Source organism: Typopeltis vanoorti, chromosome 23, assembly GCF_054136105.1.
Source record: "Typopeltis vanoorti isolate ZY-2024b chromosome 23, IOZ_Tvanoo_1.0, whole genome shotgun sequence".
Lineage (NCBI taxonomy): Eukaryota > Metazoa > Arthropoda > Arachnida > Uropygi > Thelyphonidae > Typopeltis > Typopeltis vanoorti.
Window position 1 is genome coordinate 28,389,843 of NC_143571.1, and position 27,148 is coordinate 28,416,990.

General features: G+C 36.8%; 1 protein-coding gene across 2 annotated transcripts in view; it reads left to right on the forward strand.

The window, feature by feature from the left end:
- whd (carnitine O-palmitoyltransferase whd) overlaps nt 1–27,148 on the forward strand; it is a 297,210-nt gene that overhangs the window by 118,850 nt on the left and 151,212 nt on the right. For both annotated transcript variants that reach the window (XM_090412567.1, XM_090412568.1), the window contains exons 11-13: nt 3,472–3,552; nt 9,359–9,434; nt 23,727–23,774. In XM_090412567.1, coding sequence (XP_090268693.1) covers nt 3,472–3,552; nt 9,359–9,434; nt 23,727–23,774 — 205 coding nt within the window. The remainder of the gene's footprint in view (nt 1–3,471; nt 3,553–9,358; nt 9,435–23,726; nt 23,775–27,148) is intronic.

Genomic DNA, 27,148 nt, shown 5'->3' on the forward strand with positions numbered 1-27,148 from the left:
TTTCTTTAGGAGTACCCCTTTTATGATGTCATTGGCTTCTTGCTCAATTTGTACAGCATTACTGATGTTTTAGACAGATACATGAGGAAGGAATAATTTTGGACATACCTTTTCAGTATGTTCTGGTTATCTTATTAAGCAGCATCTGGCATATGGCGATAAACATCATGGAGATAAAGAAATGGGGGAATTGCATGTAAAACAAAGGTATGTGAATTTAAAACCCAGGTTTCAAGGATTGGCTGTGAATTCTTTGGGAAGAAGGTGAAAGATAGATAGAAATTTTGGGGTAAAGTAGAAGAATAGAATATGATGAAACGAGATTAGGGGTGGAGTAATGGGGTGCGAGCCATTTCGACAAAAACACCAAGCCAAAATGGCTTGGTGTTTTTGTCTTGGGTGTATCTGTGTTGTTTTCTATTGGTCGGAACCATGACCTAATTTTTATCTTTTGGAGCGTTTGACTCTCAGAGATTATATAGGTGCGCCGAACATTTATTGAGTTTTTGTCACATTTTATGGCTATTGTTTCTGATATTCTAAACATTGTTTCGTTTTCCTATATGTCTGCTATTGTGTGTTGTCTTCAGAGCTCGTGGGAAAAGTGGAGGCTGAAAAAATTAGTCTGGCACAACAGAGTAGGATATTGACCACAATATCCTCTGGTCTAGGACTCGCTTGCTACATTGATGTTTTAAGTTTGCACGATTGTACCAAGAATGCTGAAGCATTCCTGGTACAATCGTGCTGAGGCAGTATAAACTGGAATTGACTGCCTTTCCATATTACAGATTTGGGAGCCTCTTATCTTGATCAATGGCAAGCAGTAAATTTCCTTATTTTATTTATTTTTTAGTATTTATTTTATCATTAATTTTCTTTTTTCTTTTATTATTAATTGCTTGTGGCTATGTATTTCTGTTAATCTTTCATATAATGTTGATAATAGTGAATAAGAATGATATGGAACAAATGAATAAATATGATGTTGGTGAAAAATAAGGAACAAGGATAAAACCTTGGGAAAAAATATAAAAATGAGGCAGACATAAAAAGGTACATTGAAACTTGAAGCATAAGAAGGACAAAGAAATAAATTTAGTTTAATCCTTTATCCAAATCTGAGCAAACAAAGTTTGCACCTGAAAGTATCTTCAGGAATGGGATAAGGTAGTACAACACCGGGCAACTCGTTGCAAAGGTGGAGCAAGCTAACATCACTCCCACAGGAGTGATGTTAGCTTTGCATTATGGGAGATACCTATCTCAGTATTTCCCATAATGCAAAAAACATCTCCTTGCAGATATGTATAATATAATGTTATGCATTAAGGGAAGGGCCACTACCCAGACTAGTTTTGACCCTTATTGAGGTCTCTTCAGTGGGAGCCAGGTCCAAGTGGAGATACAAGGCAGAAGCATTAGCAAGGTCATCTCTATCTATAGGAGTTGCCAAACAGTGTGCCACCTTTTTATTAAATTACTCTGTATTTAGAGAAAGATGTTGAAAGTTTATTTTTCACTTGGTTAGACTATAATAAATTTAGTTTAATCCTTTATCCAAGTGTGAGCAAACAAAGTTTGCGCCTGAAAGTATCTTCAGGACTGGGGTAAGGTAGTACAACACCGGGCAACTTGTTGCAAAGGTGGAGCAAGCTAACATCACTCCTATCTCAGTATCTCTTGAAAGTATCTGAAGATACTTTCAGGTGTAAACTTTGTTTGCTCACACTTGGATAAAGGATTAAACTAAATTTATTATAGTCTAACCAACTGAAAAATAACCTTTTTCTCAATCCAGAGTAATTTAATAAAAAGGTGGCACACCGTTTGGCAACTCCTATAGGTAGAGATGACCTTGCTAATGCTTCTGCCTTGTATCTCCACTTGGGCCTGGCTTCCACTGAAGAGACCTCAATAGAGGTCGAAACTAGTCTGGGTGGTGGCCCTTCCCCTAATGCATAACATTATATTATACATATCCGCAAGGAGATGTGTTTTGCATTATGGGAGATACCGAGATAGGTGTGATGTTAGCTTGCTCTAGCTTTGCAACGAGTTGCCCGTTGTTATACTACCTTATCCCAGTCCTGAAGATACTTTCAGGTGCAAACTTTGTTTGCTCACACTTGGATAAAGGATTAAACTAAATTTATTATAGTCTAACCAAGTGAAAAATAAACTTCCAAAGACAAAGAAAGGCATAAGAAAGATAAAGCCATTTTGGAATAACCGTCTTCAGAATATGTGGATTTGTATGGGGAAAGTTGCAGTATATATTTATTTATATACTATATCAGTATCTATGCTGTTTTGATAGATGAAAAGTTTTGCATACATATTGCAACATTGGCAGTGTTGCAATGCCTTTTTTCCTTAATTTAATTAAATTAAATTAATTTATTTTTTGAAAGTTGAGAATTGTCACTTATTTCAGTTTTGGGGGATACAGTTATATTCAACTTCATATGTAGCAATTTCTTTGGCTTTAGAAGTTTAGTTAGTTTGTTTTTTAGTTGTGTTTTCACACGCACAAAAAAAAAAAAAAAAAAAAACTAAGCTTGGATATCTGGGATAGGTACGTGGCAGTTGCAGTAATGTTCACATAAATGGGAATCTAGAGCTGTCATCGTAGACCTAATATAGAATCATTGTAATGTTCACTTAAATGAGGATCTAGATATCTAATTGTAGACCTAATGTTGATGGCATCACATTTGGGTTGGCAGGGAAAGCAATAAGCTTCACTACAGCACTATAAAATGTTTATGTGGATTGCTTTCTTTTCTGTAATTTTTAGATGATTTGATTGTCATCTGAACATTTAAATCAGAATATTTAAATATACGTTTTATATATATTTCTTATAAGGAAATGTTACTGTAGGGAATATTTATTTTAATCTTGAGCAGCAGCAGTTCTTATTTTTGGCCATTAAATTGGCATCGTTTATTAATTATTGGGGAAGGCTCAGTTTAAGAAAATCTTTAAAGATAATTTCCTGATTAATGCATTAAAATATTGTTCCCTTAATTTTTAAAACGATCTGAGTTTGATTCTCATCGTGACAAGAGGAATCTTTATATGGACTTTTTTTTTTTTTTTTTTCAATTGAAGGTGAGTTAGCCAACCTCATGTGGAAGTAACAGGGTTTTTACTTCTGGAAACTCGAGGTTTTCATTCTGTATACAGACAAATAGGCCATCAGAACACATGCAGTTTACAAACAAAAAAAATACTGTTGGTGGTAGTGATGTGTTGTAGATGGCATTGATAATGTGTAGTATGAGAATTAATTAGTAGGGGAGATGGTGAAATGTGTGTAGCGGAGGGGGGTAGAGTAGAAGATACCTATCCCAATGATTTAAATCAGGAAATTATCTATTTCAGCCTATTTTCTTTAAATTATTTCATTGTGCATGTTAACATTTTGCATTCTTAAACTTTAATTATTTTTTTGTTTTTTTGTAGACAAATTGAAAAGATCCTTAAAGATAATAGTGAACCTCAGACAGGAGAAAAATATCTTGGAGCTTTGACAGCAGCTGATAGGCAAGTTTGTAATTTAGTTTATATATATGTTCAGTTGATATAAAAAAAAAATTCGAAAGAGTTTTTTACAACTCAAAAGCAATAAGGATTAACATGTATTTTTTTTATTAGTTATTAAATTTAAAACTTGTACAATTAGTTTCTCATACAAAAGATGGTGCCTTCTCCAGGGTTTATAATTAACACAAAAAAGCACATAAAATAGATAACTACAGAGTTGTTCATTGCTACAGAAATAAATAAATCTGTTTTAAACGAGAATGCAAAATCACATGGTATGTGTTAGCTGTCATCTGATAAAAACTGATAATTGTTGAAAAAATTGAAAACTGAGATATTAAAAGATTTAATGAGAGATTTCCAGATGTCATTTAATATAATCCCTTGATTTCTTTTAGTAGATCCACATGAATAGATGACTGCTACAGATTATTTTAGAAGTCTAGAGTAAAAGTTTTCTCCTAAATATGGCATGGTGGAAATATCCTAGTCTGAGATATGGTATGGTGTGCTAAACAAAATCTTTCCTTTCTTTATGTCAAACACCTCCAACATGCTCCTTCTTTCTCACCTCAAATCCATGGCTTGTCTGTCTTATGTAGGCAAGACCACATGAACATGGTATTCTGTAGACTCCTGGGTGTTTATAAAAGGGGTGCTGTCCTTAGGAGATCTGAGATGGCTGAATGGTTGGAATTGGCTTGAAACTCACTCTCATGTCATGATTCTTGAAAAGAGCTTCAGTCCCTAATGGATAATTGCTAATTTATGGAATGACATTTCATTTAATTTCAATGTGAAATTGAATCAAATCTCTATACAATAATGGAGAGAGGATGGGTTGAGAATAAAATCTTGTCAACTGTTTTTTTATTTATTTTAAATAATCATTAAGAACAAACAATTAGATGGATCCCTGGAGTTCAGTCTTAAGTTGATCTTCATTCTGTGAAATCAAACAGACCTAATTCATGAGGGTGGATGCCTAACTTCTGAGAAGGATGGTGAAGGGATGAAACAAGAAGATAGCATTTCATTTGAGTAGGTTTCTCTATGATTAGGACTTCTAGAAATGGGAGTTTATCATCCTTTTCTAGTTTCAGTGTGCAATTAATTGCTATTTTAAAAGAATTTAGAAAATGAAGAAATAGCTGTAAACTTAAGTCATGTTTCCATGAACTGCATCATGTTTCCAGACATCATTGTTGTATCTCCACCAAATGGCTGGTTTTAAAGTAACTTGAGCCAGAAAACGTTTTTCAGAATTCTCCATACAGTGGAGAGTGCAAAGGAAAGTGTTTATAAATGATATCAGGATTGTGGAATACTGATTTATGAAGATAGAGTGAGAATTTGTAGACTGCAGACCAGCAAATAGGAGTAAGAGGGGTGATATGATTGAGACTTACAAACTTCTGAAGGGTCATACAGGATTTCGTTTGATGGAATTTCTCATTTTATGGAGGATGGGGAAAGGACAAAAGGGTATCCTTGGAAGCTGAGGATGGATGTAGCTAAGAAAGGGTGAGGGCTAAATTTTTCTCTCATAGAGTGGTGCGTGATTGGAATGAATTGCCATTGGATGTTGTGTGTGCAAGTAGTGTGAATGAATTCAAGAACAAGTATGATAGTTAGTGTGTGCAATATGTGGCCTCTCTCGATGAGTCCCTAACTCCCTGGAGGTCTCTCTTAATAATAATAATTATTATTTAATACATAGTTATTATTATAATTATAGAGATGACATCCAGAAAGATTACCATCTTGTTTGCCAGATTATGCTATATATTATACATTTACTTATACATTTCCTTGTTACTGCCACCTTGCCAAGTCTCTATAGATCATGCAACTAAATATTTCATCCTGTCCACCTTTACCTCACGCTATACTCTCACAAAATGCTGTCACTAATTCCACCCTGCATGGACATAACTCATCTGCTCATTGACTCATAACTCATTGACATTACTCCCTCTCCATTTTTGCCATTTCTATCTCTATGAAATGCATCATCCACCTCTAAATTCATCATCCAATTCTAAATTCTCTATGAAATGCATCATCTGTCTTTAAATTCATCAGGATGTTGTCCTCACCATATCAGTCTATCAGTGAATGCCACAATTTCATTCCCCTTATTTCTGATACTTCTGAAATTTGTAAACAAACATAGTAGTTCCTTTCTGGATCTTTAAAGCCCTACAGACAATACTGCTCAGATATGAATTCTCAGAATCTCCTCCTCCATTTGTCTGTCACTATGTGGCCCATAGTTTTTCTAGATGAAAATGCTCTCCTTGCATCTCAGGCCATTCCATTCAGTCCTTTCCTGTCTGCTCACCTACATTGGCTTGCTGTCCACGCTGTCCCTCACTCATGCTACTCATCTTCTCCATTCACAGGTGCTCTTTCATCCTGCACATCCACAATCCTTTCTCCTCACACTGTTCTGCTTTTCATGATCATGAACATACTTTTCATGATCTTTGTCATCTCATCTCATCATTATCATACCTGGTTAACACACCAGCTTCCTTTCCTCCCATGCAGTTATCTTTCCTCTCCTTGACAATCTCCTGACATCCTTTTTCACAATTTCCTTGTTCTCAATAAATCATGTATTCCTAATACCACTTTCAACTGTTTTGCTCACTTATTCACTGCTTATATTCAACATCCCAGGCACTCTGTTCATTTTACCTCCAGGAAAACAAACTCTGCACCTTCTCATTCACCACTTCTTTAATAATGAAATCTCCATATGGTACCACTTGTAAATCATTCATTACCCCTGTCACAGTCATCTTTCATTCCATTCCATTCCATTCTTCCTCACTCTTCCATTCATATCTCCAATTCTCATTTCACTCTGCATATATAATATATGCATCTTCATGAACGATGCTTTCAAATCTCGGATCACTTTCTTGCTGCCATTCATTCCTGCTGTGCTGCTGTCAGTCCTTCATGCTATCTTACCATCAGTCACACACACACTTTTTTTTTCTTGGTCTTGCTTGCTTTCACACTTCATAGCCTCTTGTTTTCCCTTCTGTCCCACCACTGCTCAAATTTTTATACTCTGTACAGCCTTTCATCCTTAGTCCAACATTGCTTCCTCTACTGTTTCTACATTTATCTGAAGAGGCCTCATATGAGGAGGGGGATGAAAAGTTCTGATGAAAACCTAGAACAAAAATGACTAGTTTGTGCAACAAGGGAAAGACTTTTTTCTTGGAAGATTGCAAATGATGCAGCATTGTTGTAACAAGTGTAACACTTCGTGGGGAATATGTAGAATGATGTGTAAGTTAGATGGTTCTACTTCAATTCCTTCATTATGCTTATCACAACTTTTCAGCACACATACCGTCGTAATCCATTAGCATGGTATACTTCCTGCATATCCATACTTATTCAACTACTCTACATAAACATCCTTCACGTCTCCTCAAACATTACCTGTACATTTATAGCATTGTATCATTCTTGAATTACTTTGGTTTGTATTAAATTCATTACTCTAACACAGTAGTAGTCTCCATAATTTTGCCATTATGTATATGGATCACCATGCAACAATGAAGGAAATGATACTGCAATTATATGAGAAGAGAATTAAAAATATAAAAATATTATTATTATTATTATGGAAGTGTGTAATGTGCAGGAAGAACAAAGAAACGCAACTATGATACAGACGATTATACCGGAGGCAAAATCAGACGACGAACTGAACAGACAAAAAAAAATGCAAGTGAGTCCTATAATTTCAACTTTAAATATACTAATAGAAAACAGTCTAGAGACTATAAAAGCTAGCTTAGCAGATCTTGTGCAAGAACTCTTTGACAAACAGAACGAACAAATAAAAAAAATCTAGTGAATATGAAGATTTGGTCAAACATTTAGCAGTGATAGAAGTGTTGCAAATGGTAAAAGACATTAAAATCAGCATTTATGTACTAAATGACAGACAACACAATTTGATGAAAGAGACATCTGAACTCCATCAAGAACTTCATTCTCTAAAACTACAATACGAATGTTTAAATCATCTACAACATAAAGAAGATCTTGTCATAAACGGTCTTCCTAAAACTGCACCTACAGAAAACCTCAGAGACATAGTTTTCAAATTAGGCCATGTAATTGATATCCCCCTACAGCTTAACACCATTCAGACTGTAAATCGGATTCCTAGGAAGAGCAGAAAACAAGGCTTGCCTTGACCTGCACTAGTCATAGTTTGTCTTACAAGCAAGTCCACAAGAGACAATCTCATAAAAGCCAGCACACAGAAAAACCAGTCTCCAAGGACTTGAACGCATTGCAAGAAAATACACCAATCTTCCTATCCAAATATTTAACACCATTCAACCAGAATCTGTTGTACCAAGCAAGAAAAACAAAAACAGAAAAAAATTACCGATTTTTGTGGATCAGAGATGCCAAGATATTCTTGAGGAAGTCACAAACTTCAAAGCTGATACAAATTAAAAGCTCAGAAGGCATAGAAAAGATGCCACAGTGAAAAAAAAAAAAAAAAACTTTCCTGATTAGTTCAAAAAAAGACCACAATAAAAATGAATGCGAACCATCAAGACAGATGCAAATAACACCAGAACATACCAGCAATTTCACTTTGATCAGATCATTCATTTGACCTCCCAAACATCAGCCTACTTCCAACACAGCAACCAAATCAATAAATATATATATATATATATATATAACCAGTCTCATCCTCAGATATGCTCATTAAAAAGCTTCGAGGATGCAAGCAGAGACATTACATCTCAACTGAGATCAACAACAACAAAAAAAAAAAAAAGAATTACTTATTACATTGAAGTGCTGTAGTTACAGCAGTTAAAAACATGAAAAGCAAAAATTGTAAAATATATATAACTTACTGTTATACTATAAATGCTGTTAAAAAATGTGATCTTATCCAATTGAAAACTATAAATTACCATCTATAGTAACTATTATTAACACATTGTACAACGGAAGAATTTGTATGAAATTCACTGTAAAAAAAAATTATGTACATTTACATTTTTAAAAAAAATCACTGTACTCTACATTTTATACTGAACAAAAAAATGTAATAGTATGCTTTATTGTATATATGTAAATGCTCTGTATGATGATAAATAAAATGTTATTACAGTTTTAAAAAAAAAATACTTGACACATCCAGGGAGGGAGGGCGGGCATCTACTGTACAACTCTGTCTGCACCACCCACAATGAACCACAAGTACACACCAACGCCATCTATTTCCCACCACTACCACTAGTATTTTCATAGACAATCGCAAGCATCCAAGCCCACAGCGGGATTCGAACCCACAGCCTTTTGGCTGGAGAGTGGATACACTAACTGCTCGGCCAACCAGGCCAGCATATATGTTGTATACATCTGTCTAAAATTAGAACTACTCTGTGTATTGTAAGGAATTGTACTGTAAAGACCATTTCTTGCTTTCACTATCACTGGCACAGAGATGCAACTATGAATGAGAGTTAATGTGATTATATTTTCCTTGTGTGAAAGATTATTGCACCTCATAATGGAGATAATTGAGTGCTTGTACTTCGCTATTTAATATATTAATATATAGCATTTCCAAAGATAACATTAGGAATTTTATGTATTTGTTTTGGTTTTATAGAATTTATATATAGTAGGACAGATGAGAATTCATATTAATGACCTTTCTTTTCTTTTTCTTCAATAGTGTGTGTGAGAGAGAAAAGAGAAATTATTTGTTTCCATTTTTTTTCTTCCTTTTTAGAGTTACCTGGGCTAAAGCCAGAAAGGAATTTTTTTCAAAAGGCCTCAATAGATCTTCCCTAGATGCTATTGAAAAGGTATAATAAATATCTGTATATTTTTACATGTATATGTTAACTTATATTGTTGGATATTTCTTTAACTATTAACTATTCAGAGAAATATGAAATGAGAAAAGAAACTGTAATGAGGATTATAGTAACCATTTGACTTTCATTAAAATAGGTACTAAGAACAGTGTATATGGTATAAAAAATAATTTCGGAAAGAAAAATTTTGATTGAATTATATTATTTTAAATGAGCTATATTAATATTATTATGATTCAGCAACTCCAAACAGTTATGAGAGTAATTGCATTGGGGGGGGGGGGGGTCTGCTTATTCAAGGTATGCTTATGGAAGGTATGGCAGCTGGTTTGGGTGATTTAAAGCCTCCCTTGATGAGTCCTTTACTTCCTGGAGGTCTCTGATAATAATAATATATAAAAAAACTCCCAGATCTCTCATCTCTTCCATCTCCTTCAAGATTTTTCTATTAATTTTCTACTTGCATCCCAGCATTGTTTTTCTATCATTTCAGTCATTTCAAGACCTTGCACTTTTCTATATTTGGTGTACTAGTTTGGGGTGTAAAGTACAATTAATAGGGAAATCCTGAAGGAGGTGGAAGAAAAGGTGTTTTTTTCCCTGTAAATATGTAGTACATTTGTGCCTTGGAAGATTACACCTACCATGTCTAAACTTTTCCACAATTCAGCTGGAATATCATTAGGGCCTTTTTTCATTTAGCAGGTGATGGTAATACTCCAACAGTCTCTGTCTTATGTCCTTGTTCTTTGTCAATAACATCCCCATGTATTTCATTGCCTTGATGTTTTTGCAATCTTGAAGATATCCTTATCATTATGGCCATTTCGATTTGTGCATAAAAATCATCTGCACTACTAGCTTTTTCTTGTGCTATGGTTCTTCTCACCTGTATCTTTGCTGCCATTGTTTGAAAAGAGTTTCTTATTACAAAGCCTGTCCTTTACTTCTTTTTCCACCATCTGGTTTCCTCGTTGCCATTTATAGCCCATTCAATGTGACTAAATTGTGATTCAGCCTATTTAGTGTGGTATCGTTTTGAAGTCATCCCATATTTTATTCATTGAGTCTATAAGTCCCTTTTGATGCAGGTAATCCACAAGATCTTCACACAGATTTTGTCCCTCCAGCTGGTTGAGTTTATGCCACCAGAATTTAATGATCTTTTCTCTATGTGTCATTACTGAGTTCGGCATTAGAAACTCTGCCACCAGGTCTGTGTTATGAGCATTTCTCTTCTATAATATAATTGATTTCAGTGCTTACATTGCTACTTTTATATGTAATAAGGCATTCTGTAAGTTTCGTGAAGAAGATATTGATAATTGCTGAATCATACTTTGTGGATATATAGGCCCAAGGATATGATTCTTCACCATATCTTCACCCTATTGGTTTATAGATCTGGAACTTTGGTTACCATTAACTCTTTGTAGATTTCCTATATTTTCTATTTCCAGTTTCCAAAAGCCAAAGTTGGTGCAGTCTATTTCGGTTTCAACCTTTGGGAGCAAGGATCCAGAAATGATACTAAGGTTGAAGTAATACAGAAAGTCATATTTTCATATACTTGGCTACATGTATATGTATTTGAGACACCTAGGAAGTGCAGACTATTACTATACCTTATGCTCTACCGGAATGTATTAATGGCCTTACCTATAATAGAAAGCTTTTCTGCACTGTTCATGCTGCTTCTATCATGCATTAGCATACATAAAAAAATTCAGCTAACTGGTAAAATCAGGAATCTCCGATTGCAGAATTTTGACTTGGTAAGATTTCACATCATCATCATCAAATTCCTGCCATGTATCCTCAAGGGGTGTACAGGATATGATAGTATTACATCATTACTAACTTCCTATCTACAATTTTCCTCCAAATCAGTGTTACTTGTCAAGACTCCAACATTATCAGATCTTATATTTCTATCGTCTAAGGCACTTTGTACCGTATCAATCCACCTATATCTTGGTGTTCCTCTGGGTCGTTTTCCTGCCAACCTGGCAGAGAACACTTGTTTTGCTAATCTTTCCTCTCCCATTCTATTTAAGTGACCATACCATCTGAGATTAGCTCTGCTAACGCATTCCTGGATGCTGACAATGTCAAGTTCTTTCCTAATATCCTCATTTTTAATATGATATTGCCATTGATGCCATCTGTTCACGCCTCTAATCTTTCTCAGGACTCTCATATCTGCAGTCTCTAGTCTTTGGTCAAGTGTTTTACTTCTGACCCAGCTCTCAGATCCATAAGTTAAAACTGGTTTGAACACTGTCTTGTATACAGCTAATTTAGTGTTCCGACTAATTTCTCTCTTATTCCATATGAATTTATTCAGTTGACTTCCCACCATACCAGCTTTACTGATTCTGTTGTCTATTTCTATATTTAATTTACCATCTTCAGTAAAAATCGTGCCTAAGTAGCTGAAATGTTTTACTTGTTCCACAGGTTCTCCATTCACAACACAGTTGACATTTTCAATGATTCTGCCTATTTTCATTGTCTTTGTCTTTTTATTGCTGACCTTCATACCATATCTATTACAACAGTTATTCAGTTTAGTCAGAGAATCTTGAAGACTTGTAGCGGATTTATTTAGAAGTATAACATCATCCACATAAAGCAAAGAGCTGACATTAACATCTCCAATTTTGATATCAGGTTTAATACCACTTTCCTTCATAATGTGATCCATATAGATAATGAATAACAGAGGGGATAATGTACATCCTTGTCTCACACCAGATTTAACATTAAACCATCTTCCTGTAAAAATTTCACATAGTCTTCAAAAATATCCCATCAACTCAACAAATTTAAATTAATTTTACAAATTTCTCATCAACTGAAGTTCTGAAAATAACGAAAGAGATATTATTTAATCTGTGTGGTTTTGCCCACACATGCTCCAACTCAACATCACTAGAGTTAAGATCAGTACTATCAACATAAGAAGCCTGAATGGCAAAGAAATGGAGCTAGCTGAGGAATTAGATAAGTATCAGATCGACATAATAGGGGTGACCAAAACAAAAAAGACAAAAACTGGTGAGATCTTACTGAGCAATAAATACAAAATGTCATATTCAGGCAATGACAGGCAAGGAAAAGAGTGAGTAGCCATAATATTCAACACTAAATACGAGGCTAATCTTGAATGGCAGGCAGTCTCAAGTAGAGTGATGTGGGCAAATATCAGAATGTGTAACTGGAATATGACTAATTTGTGCTTAGGGTCCCACAAAAGCTTCTACTAAGGTAGAGGTGGAGGAATTTTTTGAGACTTTAATGAAAGCAACTGACACAATGAAAAAGGAAAAGCTGGTCCTTGTTGGGAATCTAAATAGCAGAGTAGGAAATGATTGTCAGACATACAAAAATATTTTGGGAAAATTTGGAGAAAAGAACAAAGCTAATAATAAAGGCAAATACCTGTTGTATTTCTGCTCAGGACATGGACTGTTTATTATTAACGCCATGTTCCAACATAAAAATGTGCACAAATTCACATGGAATGAAGAGGCAAGGAATAAGAAAAGTCTCGTTGACTATGTTACTGTCGATAGTGATGTTTTTTTCCTGGTGCAGGACACCAGAGTGTACAGAGGATTTGAAATTGGAAGTGATCACTATTTAGTCTTGAGCAGGATGAAATTGAATTTCATATTGAATAGAATAACATGTAAGAAAGTTTTAAAATGAATAAAAGTTGATCAGCTCTCAGATGTGAACTGTAGACTAAAATACACAAAGATTATTGAAGAAAAAATGAAAGAGTATGAGAATAGGAACCAAACCTTGGATATTCAGTGGCAAGCCTTGAAGAAATAATTTATTGATTCAGCCAGAGAGGCATGTGGTGAGGTTGTCTTCAGGGATAGAAAAATCAGAATTCCATGGTGGACACAGATAGTTAAAGAGGCAGCGAAGGAAAAGAAGAAAGCATATCAAAAGTTCCTGGCAAATAAATCAGCTTGTGCTTTAGAGAATACAGACAAATGTAAGAAAACTATACGCTGTAAAACTAGGTAAACAAAAGTCATGGGTAGGACTTTTGGTAAGAACATAGAAAATAAATATCAAGAGGGTGGCAAGATTTCTGGAGGTTGTTGAAGAAGCTCATAAATGGAGGAAAGAGTATTGTAAAAGGAATTAGAAATGATAAAAGTGAGATGAAAACTGGAGAAAAAGATGTCCTTGAAGTATGGAGTAATTACTTCAAAAAATTGCTAAATGAAACAGGCAGTGATAGCACTGTGATAAAAATCACTCAATAGGCATACATTCAGGAATACATATTCATACTTGAAGTAGAAAAAGCCATCAGAGGCTTGAAATGTGGAAAGACACCATGAATAGATGGTATTAGACCAGAAATGATGAAGTATGGAGGTATAAAAGTCTTACAGTGGCTGTGCTGCATAGTTCAGAAAGCCTGGACAGAGGGACGAATTCCCGATGATTGGAGTAGAGCTCTCATAGTACCCATATATAAAAAGGGAAATAAAACTGCATGTGAGAATTACAGAGGTATTTCCCTACTGAGTATTCCTCATAAGATATATGCAAGTATACTTGAGAAATTATTGAGAAGGATTCTGGAAGAGAATATTGGTGAAGAACAAGCTGGATTCAGGCCAAATAGAGGCTGTCAAGATCACATCTTCACTTTACGAGAAATAGTTGAGAAATCATGGGAATATAACATAGATCTGGAAAAGGCATATGACAAGGGGCCAAGAGAGAAGCTGTTCAATACTCTACAGTTATATGGTATCAATGGGACTTTATATCAAGCAATACTTAGTCTATATTGAGTTGTAAGTCAGCAGTTAGAATTGAAGGAAGTACAGGAAGATGGGTTAATGTTAAATCGTGTCAGACAAGGATGTACATTATCCCCTCTGTTATTCGTTATCTATATGAATCACATTATGAAGGAAAGTGGTATTAAACCTGATATCAAAATTGGAGATGTTAATGTCAGCTCTTTGCTTTATGCAGATGATGTTATACTTATAAATAAATCCCCTACAAGTCTGCAAGATTTGTAGTGGATTTAATTGGCTAAATTGAATAACTGTTGTAATAGGTATGGTATGAAGGTCAGCAATAACAAGACAATGAAAATAGGCAGAGGCATAGAAAATGTCAACTGCGATGTGAATGGAGAATCTGTGGAAGTCTGCAAGATTTCATGGCTAAATTGAATAACTGTTGTAATAGGTATGGTATGAAGGTCAGCAATAACAAGGCAATGAAAATAGGCAGAGGCATAGAAAATGTCAACTGCGATGTGAATGGAGAATCTGTGGAAGTCTGCAAGATTTCATGACTAAATTGAATAACTGTTGTAATAGATATGGCATGAAGGTCAGCAATAACAAGACAAAGACAATGAAAATAGGCAGAAGCATTGAAAATGTCAACTGCAATGTGAATGGAGAATCTGTGGAACAAGCAAAACATTTCAGCTACTTAGGCACGATTTTTAGTGAAGATGGTAAATTAAATATGGAAATAGACAACAGAATCAACAAAGCTTGTATGGTATGAAGTCAGTTGAATAAATTCATAGGAATAAGGCAGAAATTAGTCGGAACACTAAATTAGCTGTATACAAGACAGTGTTCAAACCAGCTTTAACTTATGGATTTGAGAGCTGGGTCAGAAGTAAAACACTTTATCAAAGACTAGAGACTGCAGATATGAGAGTCCTGAGAAAGATGAAGGGCACGACAGATGGCATCAATGGCAATATCATATTAAAAACGAGGATATTAGGAAAGAACGTGACATTGTCAGCATCCAGGAATGCATTAGCAGAGCTAATCTTAGGTGGTATGGTCACTTAAACAGAATGGGCAAGGTAAGATTAGCTAAACAAGTGTTCTCTGCCTGTTTGGTAGGAAAACGACCCAGAGGATGATCAAGATATACGTGGATTGATATGGTAAAAAGTGCCTTAGATGATAGAAATATAAGATCTAATGTTAGATTCTTGACAAGTAACAGACTGATTTGGAGGAAAATTGTAGATAGGAAGTTAGTAATGATGTAAATTTTTCATCTAGTACTATCATGTCTTGCACACTCCTCGAGGGTATATGGCAGGAATTTGATGATGGTGTGGTTTTGCCATCCATTTCCCTACATCGCTTCAATATTTAGTTTATTTTTGTGGTAAATAGACAAAAGATATGACTACATCATTGACTAACTCCAATATGAAAAACCTAAAAAAAAAACTTTTCTACTATTACTTCTCATGTCAGGTTTAGATATGTTAATTGATCTTTGTGATATATTATCCTCTTTCTCAAACTACACTCATGTGCATAATTCTTAGCAAAAACATATTCACCTATGCATCAAAGACTAGAGCTGTAATTAATCTGGCATCTCCCTACCTTTCTAGGATATACTAATCTCTCTCCGGCAGTTTAAATATTCAGCAGTTTAACTTAAAGCTCAGTTCTGGAGAAGTCAAAGTAGAATGGAAGGAGGGCAAAATAGTTCTGTTGCATAAAGTTTGTGTTTGTTTGTTTTGGGCTTAATTGTGCAAGGACAACTATGATCATGCTGTGCCAGTACAGAAGGTAGTAAGTGTTAAAAAAACATTTAATTTTCTTGACCAAAAAACTCTGGAAAGACTTTTAATGGGATTATATTGATCGAGTGCATATAATAAACAACTATGTTATACCAACTAGTTTCACCAACTAAGGCTGTTGGCATCTTCAGGGTACATAACTGATGTAAAGCACTAAAAAGTAAAAAACTTTTACAAACTATAATCAACCGATTCCAATTATATTAAACAAAGAACACAGCGCGTACAATACATGCATAGATCGTGCATGATATCACTTGTTGTTATTTAGGAACGTTCTATAGTTGGCACTATAATTCAGTTCTGACGACTTGAAGGATCTGATAAGGGTTTTCTAGATCATGAGCAAGATTAGTCCTTGGTTCCTGTTAAGGTTTTGTATACAGCAGGCAACTGTTGTGGCCTCCTTAAAAATTCGGGAGCGAAAGTCCTCCTCCATGTAACGAATTGTGCTTCTATCCCACTCTATGGTATGGTTCGTTCTTGAGAAATGAAAAGCTAACCCCGATTTTTCTTCTCTGTTATTATTGACGTCACCTATGTGTTCTTTTTGCCTAATTTCAAGGCTCCTTGAAGTTTGGCCGATGTAATTCAAGCTGCACAAGCAGGGCATGTTATAAACTCCAGCATATTTGGAGAAAGGATGGCTATCTTTTGGAGATCTTAAGAGTTGTCTAATCATTTCTGTGGGTTTAAAGGCCACTCCTATTTTATGTGGTCTGAGGAGTCTAGCAATCTTATTGGAAACTGTCCCTAAGTATGGAATGACGATGGTACAAATATAACGTATATCATCTTGTTGTCTTTGTCGGGGTTCAGAGAAAAGTATCTTGTGGACGAGTCTTCGAGGAAATCCATTCATGGTAAGGTTGGTGGATATCAGGGATAGTTCTTCCTGGAGGTCTTGTTGATCTGTTGTAAGGAGGGAGGCATGGTTCTTCAACATGTGTACAATACTAAGTTTCTGAGAAATGTAATAGCAGGAAGTGAAATGTAAATAACGTCTTATGTATATACATAAGAATTCTTATCATCTCTCTCAAAAACCACCAGCTTGCTGAACTCATTCTTTTTGCTCTTCTGAAATCCTCTTACAAGAAATAAACTGTTATATACAGGTATAAATATCTGCAATACAGATTTTTATACCTGTATATAGCACTTACTACCTTCTGTACTGGCACAGCATGACCATAGTTGTCCTTGCACAATTAAGCCCAAAACAAACACATAAACTTTATGTAACAGAACTATTTTGACTTCTCCAGAACTGAGTTTTAAGTTAAACTGCCCAATCAGAGGCAATGTTAGTTCCTTTATACATTCTTTAATACATGGGCTCATATCCCATCTAATTTCATGGCCATATTTGCATTAAAATGTTGAAATATTCTAAGTACTGATTCATCGATCTATATTTCCCATGAATTCCTGTCATATCTATCACTGTGGTATCTTCACCTGGATGATGGACTCTTGCAAAGTGATCACTCATTAATTGAATTATTTTGTCAGGTTATCCTGCCAGGTCGTTCTTCATTTTATTAACCATGTGGCAAAATTCTTTAGGATTTCCTCTCATATTGATTTTACCTTCTTTACCATGCTGGTCACCTTTCTTACCTGTAAGAAAGTTGACTATACTGCTTGTGAGCTTGCTGATCACCTTTTTATTATATACTGTCCACAATGTTTTTAATGATACTATTGATTCATTTAACTGTTAGATAATTTATTGTTCTTACCTTGGATGTACTGTATATCATTTTCCTTCAGTTATGCCTTTACTCCTCTACTATGCACAGCTGACATCCTTCCCTTCTAGAGCTGCTGAAGCTATTTTCTAAATTTGTCATAATTACTTGATTTGTAGTTCCTCATATACCACTTCTTAATTGAGAATCCCACATGCCTAGTTACTTCTCAAGTAAAGACTACATGATCTCTCTGTTGGAGGCGATGTGACTGCCCTGCTTGTGGACAGATTCTCTGATGCTGTCACCAGATTCCCCAAGACCCTAAGGAGGTTACTTGGGGTCCAGAGACCCCAATTAACCTCCACCACATGGTTTTTCAAGTAATCATCTCTTAGTAAGTGATTAAATTGCATTTCCTTCTGGTCTCTGTCACCGTAGTTGAAGTTCCCCATAATAATTAATTGGCCTGCATGAATTATGCTAATTTTCCAATCATGCATGTCATCCACATCCTTCCTTGTACCCCATGACCTATAGCAGCACCTAACTGCATATTTTGTTCTGTTGGTCTCTGTCTTATACCAGATGGTCTTCAATGCATTGCCTTTCACATCTTTGTCTTCCTGAAGATCTCCTACTCTTTTAGCTGAAATTCATCTGCTATCCTCAGCAGTAACTTCCCCCTTCTCGCCTTCCTATTTTCCCTATCCTGAAAATACTATACTCCATACATTCTTTTCCTCTAACTACATCATATGCTGTTTGCCTTCTTATTCCTTGAACATTGTTGCTGCATGCATATTACCAGTATATTATTGTATTGTTTTCTGATGTCAATTTAATCTTGGTGAAATGCTCGAAATAATAATTAACTATATATATATATATATAATTATTATATCACGTGTTGTCACATTCTTTTTGATGTACAAATGCATTTGATTATAAATTCTATTTATGTGCAGATGATAACGAATAGCTTAAGTTATTTAAAAAGTGCTTTTTGTACATAACAGTTTATTTACTAATTTATATATTTAGTACTATTTGCGAGTACTATTTTAGTACTACTTTGAGTACTGCTGTTACCTTTGGTTAGGCGTGGTATGACCTTTCACTGTCCTTCTGCCAATAAACCATAAATCAATCACCCAACTACTTTTGAAATCTCAAATTTTCATATACTTATTATAAATTTGGTATGCTTGTGCACTAATGCATCATGGAATTTTCTAGAAGAAATTCCTGCCCAAGTACAATGCATACTTCCCGGGAGTTGCATACGTGGCGGGTGAGAGAAGGGGGAGTGCATATATGTGCAAAATGCAGGCAGTCGGAGTAAATCAATGAATTAGATGTTTCGATAACCGACCTAGTTGCTTCAGGGACGGGAAATGAATGTTGAGAGACGAGTAGTGTGAGAGGAGAGAATGACGAGTGAAATATGAATGAGAAAATAAGAATTGGAAGTGTGAAAGGCTTGAATGACTGTGAATTTTCGGAGATGGTTTTGATTGAGTAAATGAATGGCGAGTAAGAGTGACTAACTTGCAGAGAGGGATAGATGAGCTGAAAGAGGAGGTGGAATGCCTTGTGAACGAGATGAGAAGTATGAAAGATGAGAATGGAAGAAATGAATGCAAGGGGAATCAGAGTAGGAGTGAGAGAAAATTTTGGGAATGATAGAAGTGGAGAGAATAGAAACAGTAGGATAGAGGGAATGAGAGAGAGGTTTGGGAATGATAGAAGAGGAGAGTATAGAAGCAGTAGGAGAGAGGGAATGAGAGATGTATGGGAATGCTAGAAGAGGAGGGAATAGAAACAGTAGAAGAAAGGGAGTGAGAGAGAGTTATGGTAATGATAAAAATCAGGGTTAGAAGAAAGGGAGTAAGAGAGAGAGTTATGGTGATGATAAAAATTAGCTTTTCATTTCTCAAGAACGAACCATACTATAGAGTGGGATAGTTTCTATCCTACTGTTTCTATTCTCTCCTCTTCTAGCATTCCCATACATCTCTCATTCCCTCTCTCCCACTGTTTCTATATTCTCCTTTTCTATCATTCCCAAACCTCTCTCTCTCTCTCTCATTCCCTCTCTCCTACTGCTTCTATTCTCTCCTCTTCTATCATTCCCAAAATTTTCTCTCACTCCTACTCTGATTCGCCTTGCATTCATCTCTTCCATTCTCATCTTTCATACTTCTCATCTCATTCACAAGGCATTCCACCTCCTCTTTCAGCTCATCTATCCCTCTCTGCAAGTTAGTCACTCTTACTCGCCATTCATTTACCCAATCAAAACCATCTCCGAAAATTCACAGTCATTCAAGCCTTCCACACTTCCAATTCTTATTTCATAATTCAGGAGAATAGAAACACTCCGAGAGAGGAAATGCAAAGGAGTGCTGGAACCAGGGATAGAGTGATGCCAGGACAGCAGGTAGGCAGTGGAACACAGAGAGAAAGGGTTAGAGGAGAGAGAGAGAGAGAGTGGTGCATGCAGGTGAGAAATCAAGGAACAGAATGGTTAGAGGTGTGATGTATGGAGACTCAATGATCTCAGATGTGCAAGATGGGATGCCAGAGGTGTGTTTGCTTGGAGGGATGATAGAAAATGTGGCTATGGCAGTTAAGAGGGGAGAAAGGATGGATGAAATGATTGTGATGGTGGGCATGAATGACCTGAGAAGCAAAGTAAATTGCATGGCGAGAGATCTGAGATTCTGGCTTGAGGTTGTACAAAAGAAAACACAGAGAGGAAAGATTGTGTGTGTGAGTGTGTTGCCTGGGTATGACAGGGACGAGTTGAGCAGAAGAGCAGTAATACTAAATAGCATAATAGCCAGAATGTGTCAGAAGGGAGGACTGGAATATGTGGATGCTTGGAAGGCATTGAGGACAGAAAGGAACTGTATGCGAGAGACCGCTTGCATTTGAATGAGGAAGGACATAGCTATCTGGAGATATTACTGTTTTCTGAACGAGTTGGTGTGTAAATGCAGGGAAACTAGAATTCCCAGGGTGGATGGTAGCAGGGGTAGCCTCTTGGGGGAAAGGGACTGACATCAGGTAACACTGAGTCCAGTGGGGTCGAGAGGGGACAATGATAAGTATAGAAGCAGCGACATTTTTATGCTCTATACAAGTGGCACTGTATTGGTGGTGCTGATAGCGTCAGCCTGGCCAAAGATTATTGGGAACTCTGAGACGTGGTTGACGGAGGATGATATAATAACAGGAATTGAAGTAGCAGGATACAGCATTTTTCAGCAAGATGGGAAGAGAAAACGGTGGAGTTTTCTCTTCCTATTTTGGTGGAGTACTGCTTATGATAAGTGATGACGTACATCTTGTAAGAGGCACAGAGGATGGAGAGCAGGAGATGTTTAGGCAGTTGAGCTTGGCAAGTGCAAGAAGAATGATTGTTATGGGAGATTTTAACTACAGTAGTATAACCTGGGAAGTGGAAAATGCTTGTAGTAATAAGGGGATGGAATTTCTAGAATTCTTGAGGGACAAATGTCTTAGACAGCATGTAATAGAGGGAACAAGAGGGTTCAAGAGTTTTGGATTTGGTCATAGCATCAGAAGAGCTGATAATAAGTGAGATGACATCTTTCCCACCAGTTAGAGAGAGTGACCATGTCGTTTTGACTTGGAAGATGAATAGACATGCAGCTGTATCAAAGAAAAGGGAACGTATGTGGAATTATAAGGCAGGTGATTATAATAGTCTTAGGTATCAACTAGGGGCAGTTCCATGGAGGGCAGAATTGGAAGCCCAGGATATCAATAGTGCTTGGCAAATTGTGAAAGGATATTTGTTAGCAGCAATAGTAAGCTGTATAACACGAGTGAAGAAGCGGACACAATTTGGTGTAAAGTGGATGGCAAACAATATCAAATAGGAACTGCAGTTGAAAAAGATATTATGGAAGAAATATAAGGAGAGAGGTGGAGGGCAGATACATGAAGAATATAAGACATAGGCCAGGAGAGTGACCAGTATGGTGAGGAAGGCAAAACTGGAATACAGAAGAGATTGGCACTAAGATCCAAAGAAAATCCTAGGGAATTTTTTAGCTATGTTGCCAGTAGGAGGAGAAATGATTTTGGAAGAATGACATTGTGGGATAAAAATGGGAATAGAGTGACTGATGCAGAGGACATAGTGGAGAGTTGTTCAGTGAGCAAGTATTTCATCCTGGAGAAGGTTTTAATACTACAGGGATAGGACAGTTTCAGGGTTTAGAGGTGCAAAAGGAGAGTGGTTTCAAATACTGAGTACTCTGGATATTAGTAAAGCTGTGGGAATGGATGGTATTTCATCAGGGGGTTTGAGAGAATGTGCTAAAGAACTGACAGCTCCATTGACCTGGCTCTTCAATAAAAGTCTGGTTGTGGGAAAGGTACCCAAGGAATGGAAGGAAGGTAAGATAGTGCCGCTGCACAAGGGTGGTAGCAGACTGGAAATGTCTGATTATAGGCCAGTTTGTGTGTCATCAGTAGTTAGTAAGATCTTGGAGAAATTAGTGAGGGACTATATCCAGTGTTGGGCACATGAGGGTAATGTTATTTGTGAGAATCAACATGGATTCTCAATGAGGCAGAACGTTACAAGTGGGATTCCACAGGGCTCAGTACTGGAATATATTGTTTAACCTTTATATCAATGACATTGTCCGTGGATTTCAAGGGGATATTCTGTTGTTTGCAGATGATGCGAAGCTGGGAAGGGTTATTAGTAAAGTGCAGATGTGGTAGTCACTGCAAGAGGATTTGAATAAGCTAGATAGATGGGCAAATGAATGGGGGTGTCAGTGTAATGCAGCAAAATGTAAGGTCTTGTGATTTGGGACACATCGATGGGACGCTGCATACTCTATGGGAAGAGCTATACTGGAGGAAGTAGGGGGAGACAGGAGATCTGGGGTTGATGATTGATAGAAAACTGAAATTAAGCAGCATATTGCAAAGGTGGTGAAGGTAATCCACATGATTGTTGCAATACTGAGAAGAATGCTGACCTGCAGAGATGAAAGGGTTATTATTCCGTTGTATAAGACTCTGATCACACCACACTTAGACTATTGTTCTCAGATCTGGTCCCCAGGATTTGAAGGGGATAAATTAACTGTGGAAAGAGTACAAAGGCGGATAACAAGATGGTGTCAGGACTGTTCAATGTTAGTTATGAGGATCGGCTGAGGGAGTGTGGACTGCAGAGTTTGGTGGATAGAAGGAGAGGTGATATGATTGAGACTTTTAAACTGTTGAGAGGTGGTTACACTGGGGAGTTCTTTCGCTTGATTGAACAGCGAGAATGAGTAATGACAAGGGACCATCCCAGGAAGTTATGAAATGAGGCTGTGAGCAAGAGAGTGAGGAGTGGTTTCTTTGCATGGTGGGTGGTTGAACCATGGAATGCATTGCCTGAGAGAATGGTTAGAGCAGGAATGGCCAATGGGTTCAAGGAGTGGTATGATAAACTTTGTGTTTCCAAAAACGATCTCCCATGATGAGCCTTTTGACTCCATGGAGGCCTGGATAATAATAATACTTAATAGATGGAGTATTAACATGCTGAAGAAATTGTTACAGTGTGTGCCTCACACATCATAACACATTATGAGACAGTTAATTAAGAAAAGAGATAATCTAGTGGCCAATTCATCTCATCATGATAATTCTCCACCTCATCAAGCATAAGCATGTATTGTACATGGTATTTTCCTTGAAAATTCTACTGAAATATTAGCATATCCTGCATAATCTTCCCCAGGGGACTTCTTTTACTTCAGGAGCAGTAGTAAAATCATATTCCTAATTCTTTAGGAATATGATGTACAGTTAATTTATTGTTAAATTATAATACTGCAATGTGTACATAGTATGTATTTAAGAAGATTATCTAAAAATTATACAACTTAATGTTTTTTTATCTTTTTTTCATTTTAGGCAGCTTTTTTTGTAGCTCTGGATGAAGATTCTTATGATTATGATCCTGTAAGTAAAATATGGATTTCTTTAGTTGAATGAAGTGCTTTGAAATTAAAAGTTTTTAGCATAATTCTCAAAACTTTATTTTGTGATTCTGCTATTGATAGTTTCTCAGAGTTATTTCAGAATAACCTTTAACACAATCTGTTTATAATTGTTCATTTGTATTACTTAATAGTTATTTCATATGAAATAACTACTTATATGAGTAGTTGTTATTACTATTATGATGATTCAGGACCTCCATGGGGGGGGGGGGGGTCACAAGACTCATTGTGGGAAGCCCACCCTAGAAAGCACAGTGTATCATACTGCTCCTTGACCCATTGACCACTCGTGCTCTTACCACTCTATCAAGCAATGTACTCCACAGTTCATCCACCCTCTGTGCAAAGAAACCATTCCTTACCATTTGCTTCTTTCAAAACTTCCAGGGATGACCACTTGTCTTCGCTCCTTCCCCTCTTTCACTAAACAAAAGAACTTCTAAATGTCAATCCTCAGCCTGGTCTCATAACTAGCATTATACAGTCCTGATATCATCTTTGCTATCTGTCTCTGCATTCTTTCCATGGTTAATTTATCCGTTTTAAATCATGGGAACCAAATTTGAACACAGTAGTCTGGGTGTGATTTGACAAGAGGGCTTTATACAATGGAATGACAGCTCTTATCTCTGCAGTTCAACATCCTTCTCAGTACTGCAACAATCTTATGAATTACCTTCACCAATATGTTCCCTGAATTTCAGATTTCTATCAATCACCACCCAGATCCCTTGCCTTCCCCACTTCCTCCAGTATAGCTCCTCCAATCAAGTATGCATCCTCTCATCGATGGTTCCCAAACTTCAAGGCTTTACATTTTGCTGCATTAAACTGACACCTCCATTCATTTCCCCATCTGTCTAGTTTATTAAAATCCTCTTGCAGTGTCGCCACATCTGCACTATTACTGATAACCCTTTCCAGCTTCACATCATCTGCAAACAACTGAATATCCCCTTGCAATCCATTGACAATGTCATTAATATAAAGGTTAAACAATACAGGCCCCAGTACTGAGCCCTGTGGAACTCCACTTGTAACCTTCTGCCTCCTTGATATTGACCAGCCATACACAACTCTCTGATACCTATCAGACAGCCAATCCCAAATCCAGTTGACTAACCCGAAGTGCTGCAACTTAAGTATCAGCTTATCATGTGGTACCCTATCAAATACCTTTGCAAAATCCAAAAAAATGGCAGTATATGCTTTCCCTCATCAATTGCTCTTGTCACTTCATTATAAAAGGCATTCATATTACTAAAGCAAGAGCAACCCTTAACAAATCCATGTTGATTCTCACAGATAATATTACTCTCATCTACCCAACGCTGCATATTGTACACCACACTTCATAGAGCTGACCTTGGCTTTGTGCCAAGAATAATCAATTCATGCTGAAAGGGAGAAAGAAATAAAGCATGAATTGGCCACCAACACATGAAGTCACTAGCTTGATACATAAATTTTCCAACTGTTGTACAAGCAAAATAGTTATCACTTTAAGAACTAGAATTTTCATTAAAGAAAGCTAATTTTCCGATGTACAATAATAAACACTCATCCCACGAAACGCATTGATTACCCTAATATCAGAATGGATTCTCCTTCTTTTGACATGCTCAGAAGTGTCTCGAAGGGTCTCGCATCAGTGGGTGTACAGTATGGTCCCTCACTAATTTCTTCAAGATCTTAACAACTACTGATGATACACAAACTGGTCTATAATTAGACACTTCCAGTCTGCTATTGCCCTTATGCAATGGCACTATGTAACCTTCCTTCCATTCACTGGGTACCTTACCTGTAGTCAGATTTTCATTGAAAAGCCAGGTTAACGGAGCTGTCAGTTCTTTAGCACATTTTCTCAAAACCCTCGTGGTGAAATACCTTCCAGTCCCCCCAGCTTTATTGACACCCAGAGTACTCAGTATATGGAACACACACACATTCTTCTTGCACCTCTAAACCTCGAATCTGCTCTATCTGTGTAGTATTAAAACCTATTCCTCAAGGATGAAATACTCCATAAAGTGTTCGTTGAACTCCACTATGTCCTCTGCATCAGTCACTCTATTCTCATTTTTATCCCACAATGTCATTCTTCCACAATTATTTCTCTTCCTACTAGCCACATAACTAAAAAATTCCCTAAGATTTTCTTTGGATCTTAATGCCAATCACTTCTCATATTCCAATTTTGCCTTCCTCACCATACTAGTCACTCTCCTCGCCTGCATCTTATATTCCCTCATGCATCTGCTCTCCACTCCTCTCCTTATATCTCTTCCATACTCTCTTTATCACCTGCAGTTCCTGTTTGATATTGTTTGTCATCCATTTTACACCAAATTGTGTTCTCTTCTTCACTCGTGGAATACAGCTTACTATTGCTGCTATCTTGAAAACTTGCCCTTCCAATTCCTCCCTACATGGAACTGTCCCAAGTTGATATCTAAGACTATTATAATCACCTGCCTTATAATTCCACGTACATTCGCTTTTCTTTGATACTCCTACATGTCTATTCATCTTCAATTCAAAACCACATGGTCTCTCTCTCCAACTGGTGGAAGAGATGTCAACTCAGTTATTATCAGCTTTTCTGATGCTATGACCAAATCCAAAACTCTTGAACAACTTGTCCCTCAAGAATTCTAGAAATTTCATTTCCTTATTACTACAAACATCTTCCCAGCTTTACTGCCGTATTTAAAATCTCCATAACAATCATTCTTTTTGCACTTGCCAAGCACAATTGCCTAAACATCTCCTGCTCTCCACCCTCTGTGCTCCTTGGCTTGTAGCAACACCCCCACTAAATATCCTGTCTTGCACACCTCTACCTCACACCATATGCTTTCAAAACCATTAGTGTCACTGCCTTCCAAAGCTTCTACTCTTACAAGATGTATGTCATCACTTATCATAAGCAGTACTCCACCAAAATAGGAAGAGAAAGCTCCACCGTTTTTTCTTCCTATCTTGCCGAAAAATGCTGTATCCTGCTACTTCAATTTCTGTTATTATATCATCCTCCGTCAACCACGTCTCAGAGATCCCAATAATCTTTGGCCAGGCTGACACTATCAGTGCCACCAATTCATCTCCTTTATTTCGGATACTCCTGGCATTAGTATAGAGCATAAAAATGTCACTGCTTCTATACCTATCATTGTCCCCTCTCAACCCCACTGCACTCGGTGTTACCTATGATATCGGCCCCCTTCCCCCAAGAGGCTACCCCTGCTACCATCCATCCTGGGAATTCTAGTTTCCATGCATTTACACACCAACTCGTTCAGAAAACGGCAATCTCTCCATATAGCTATG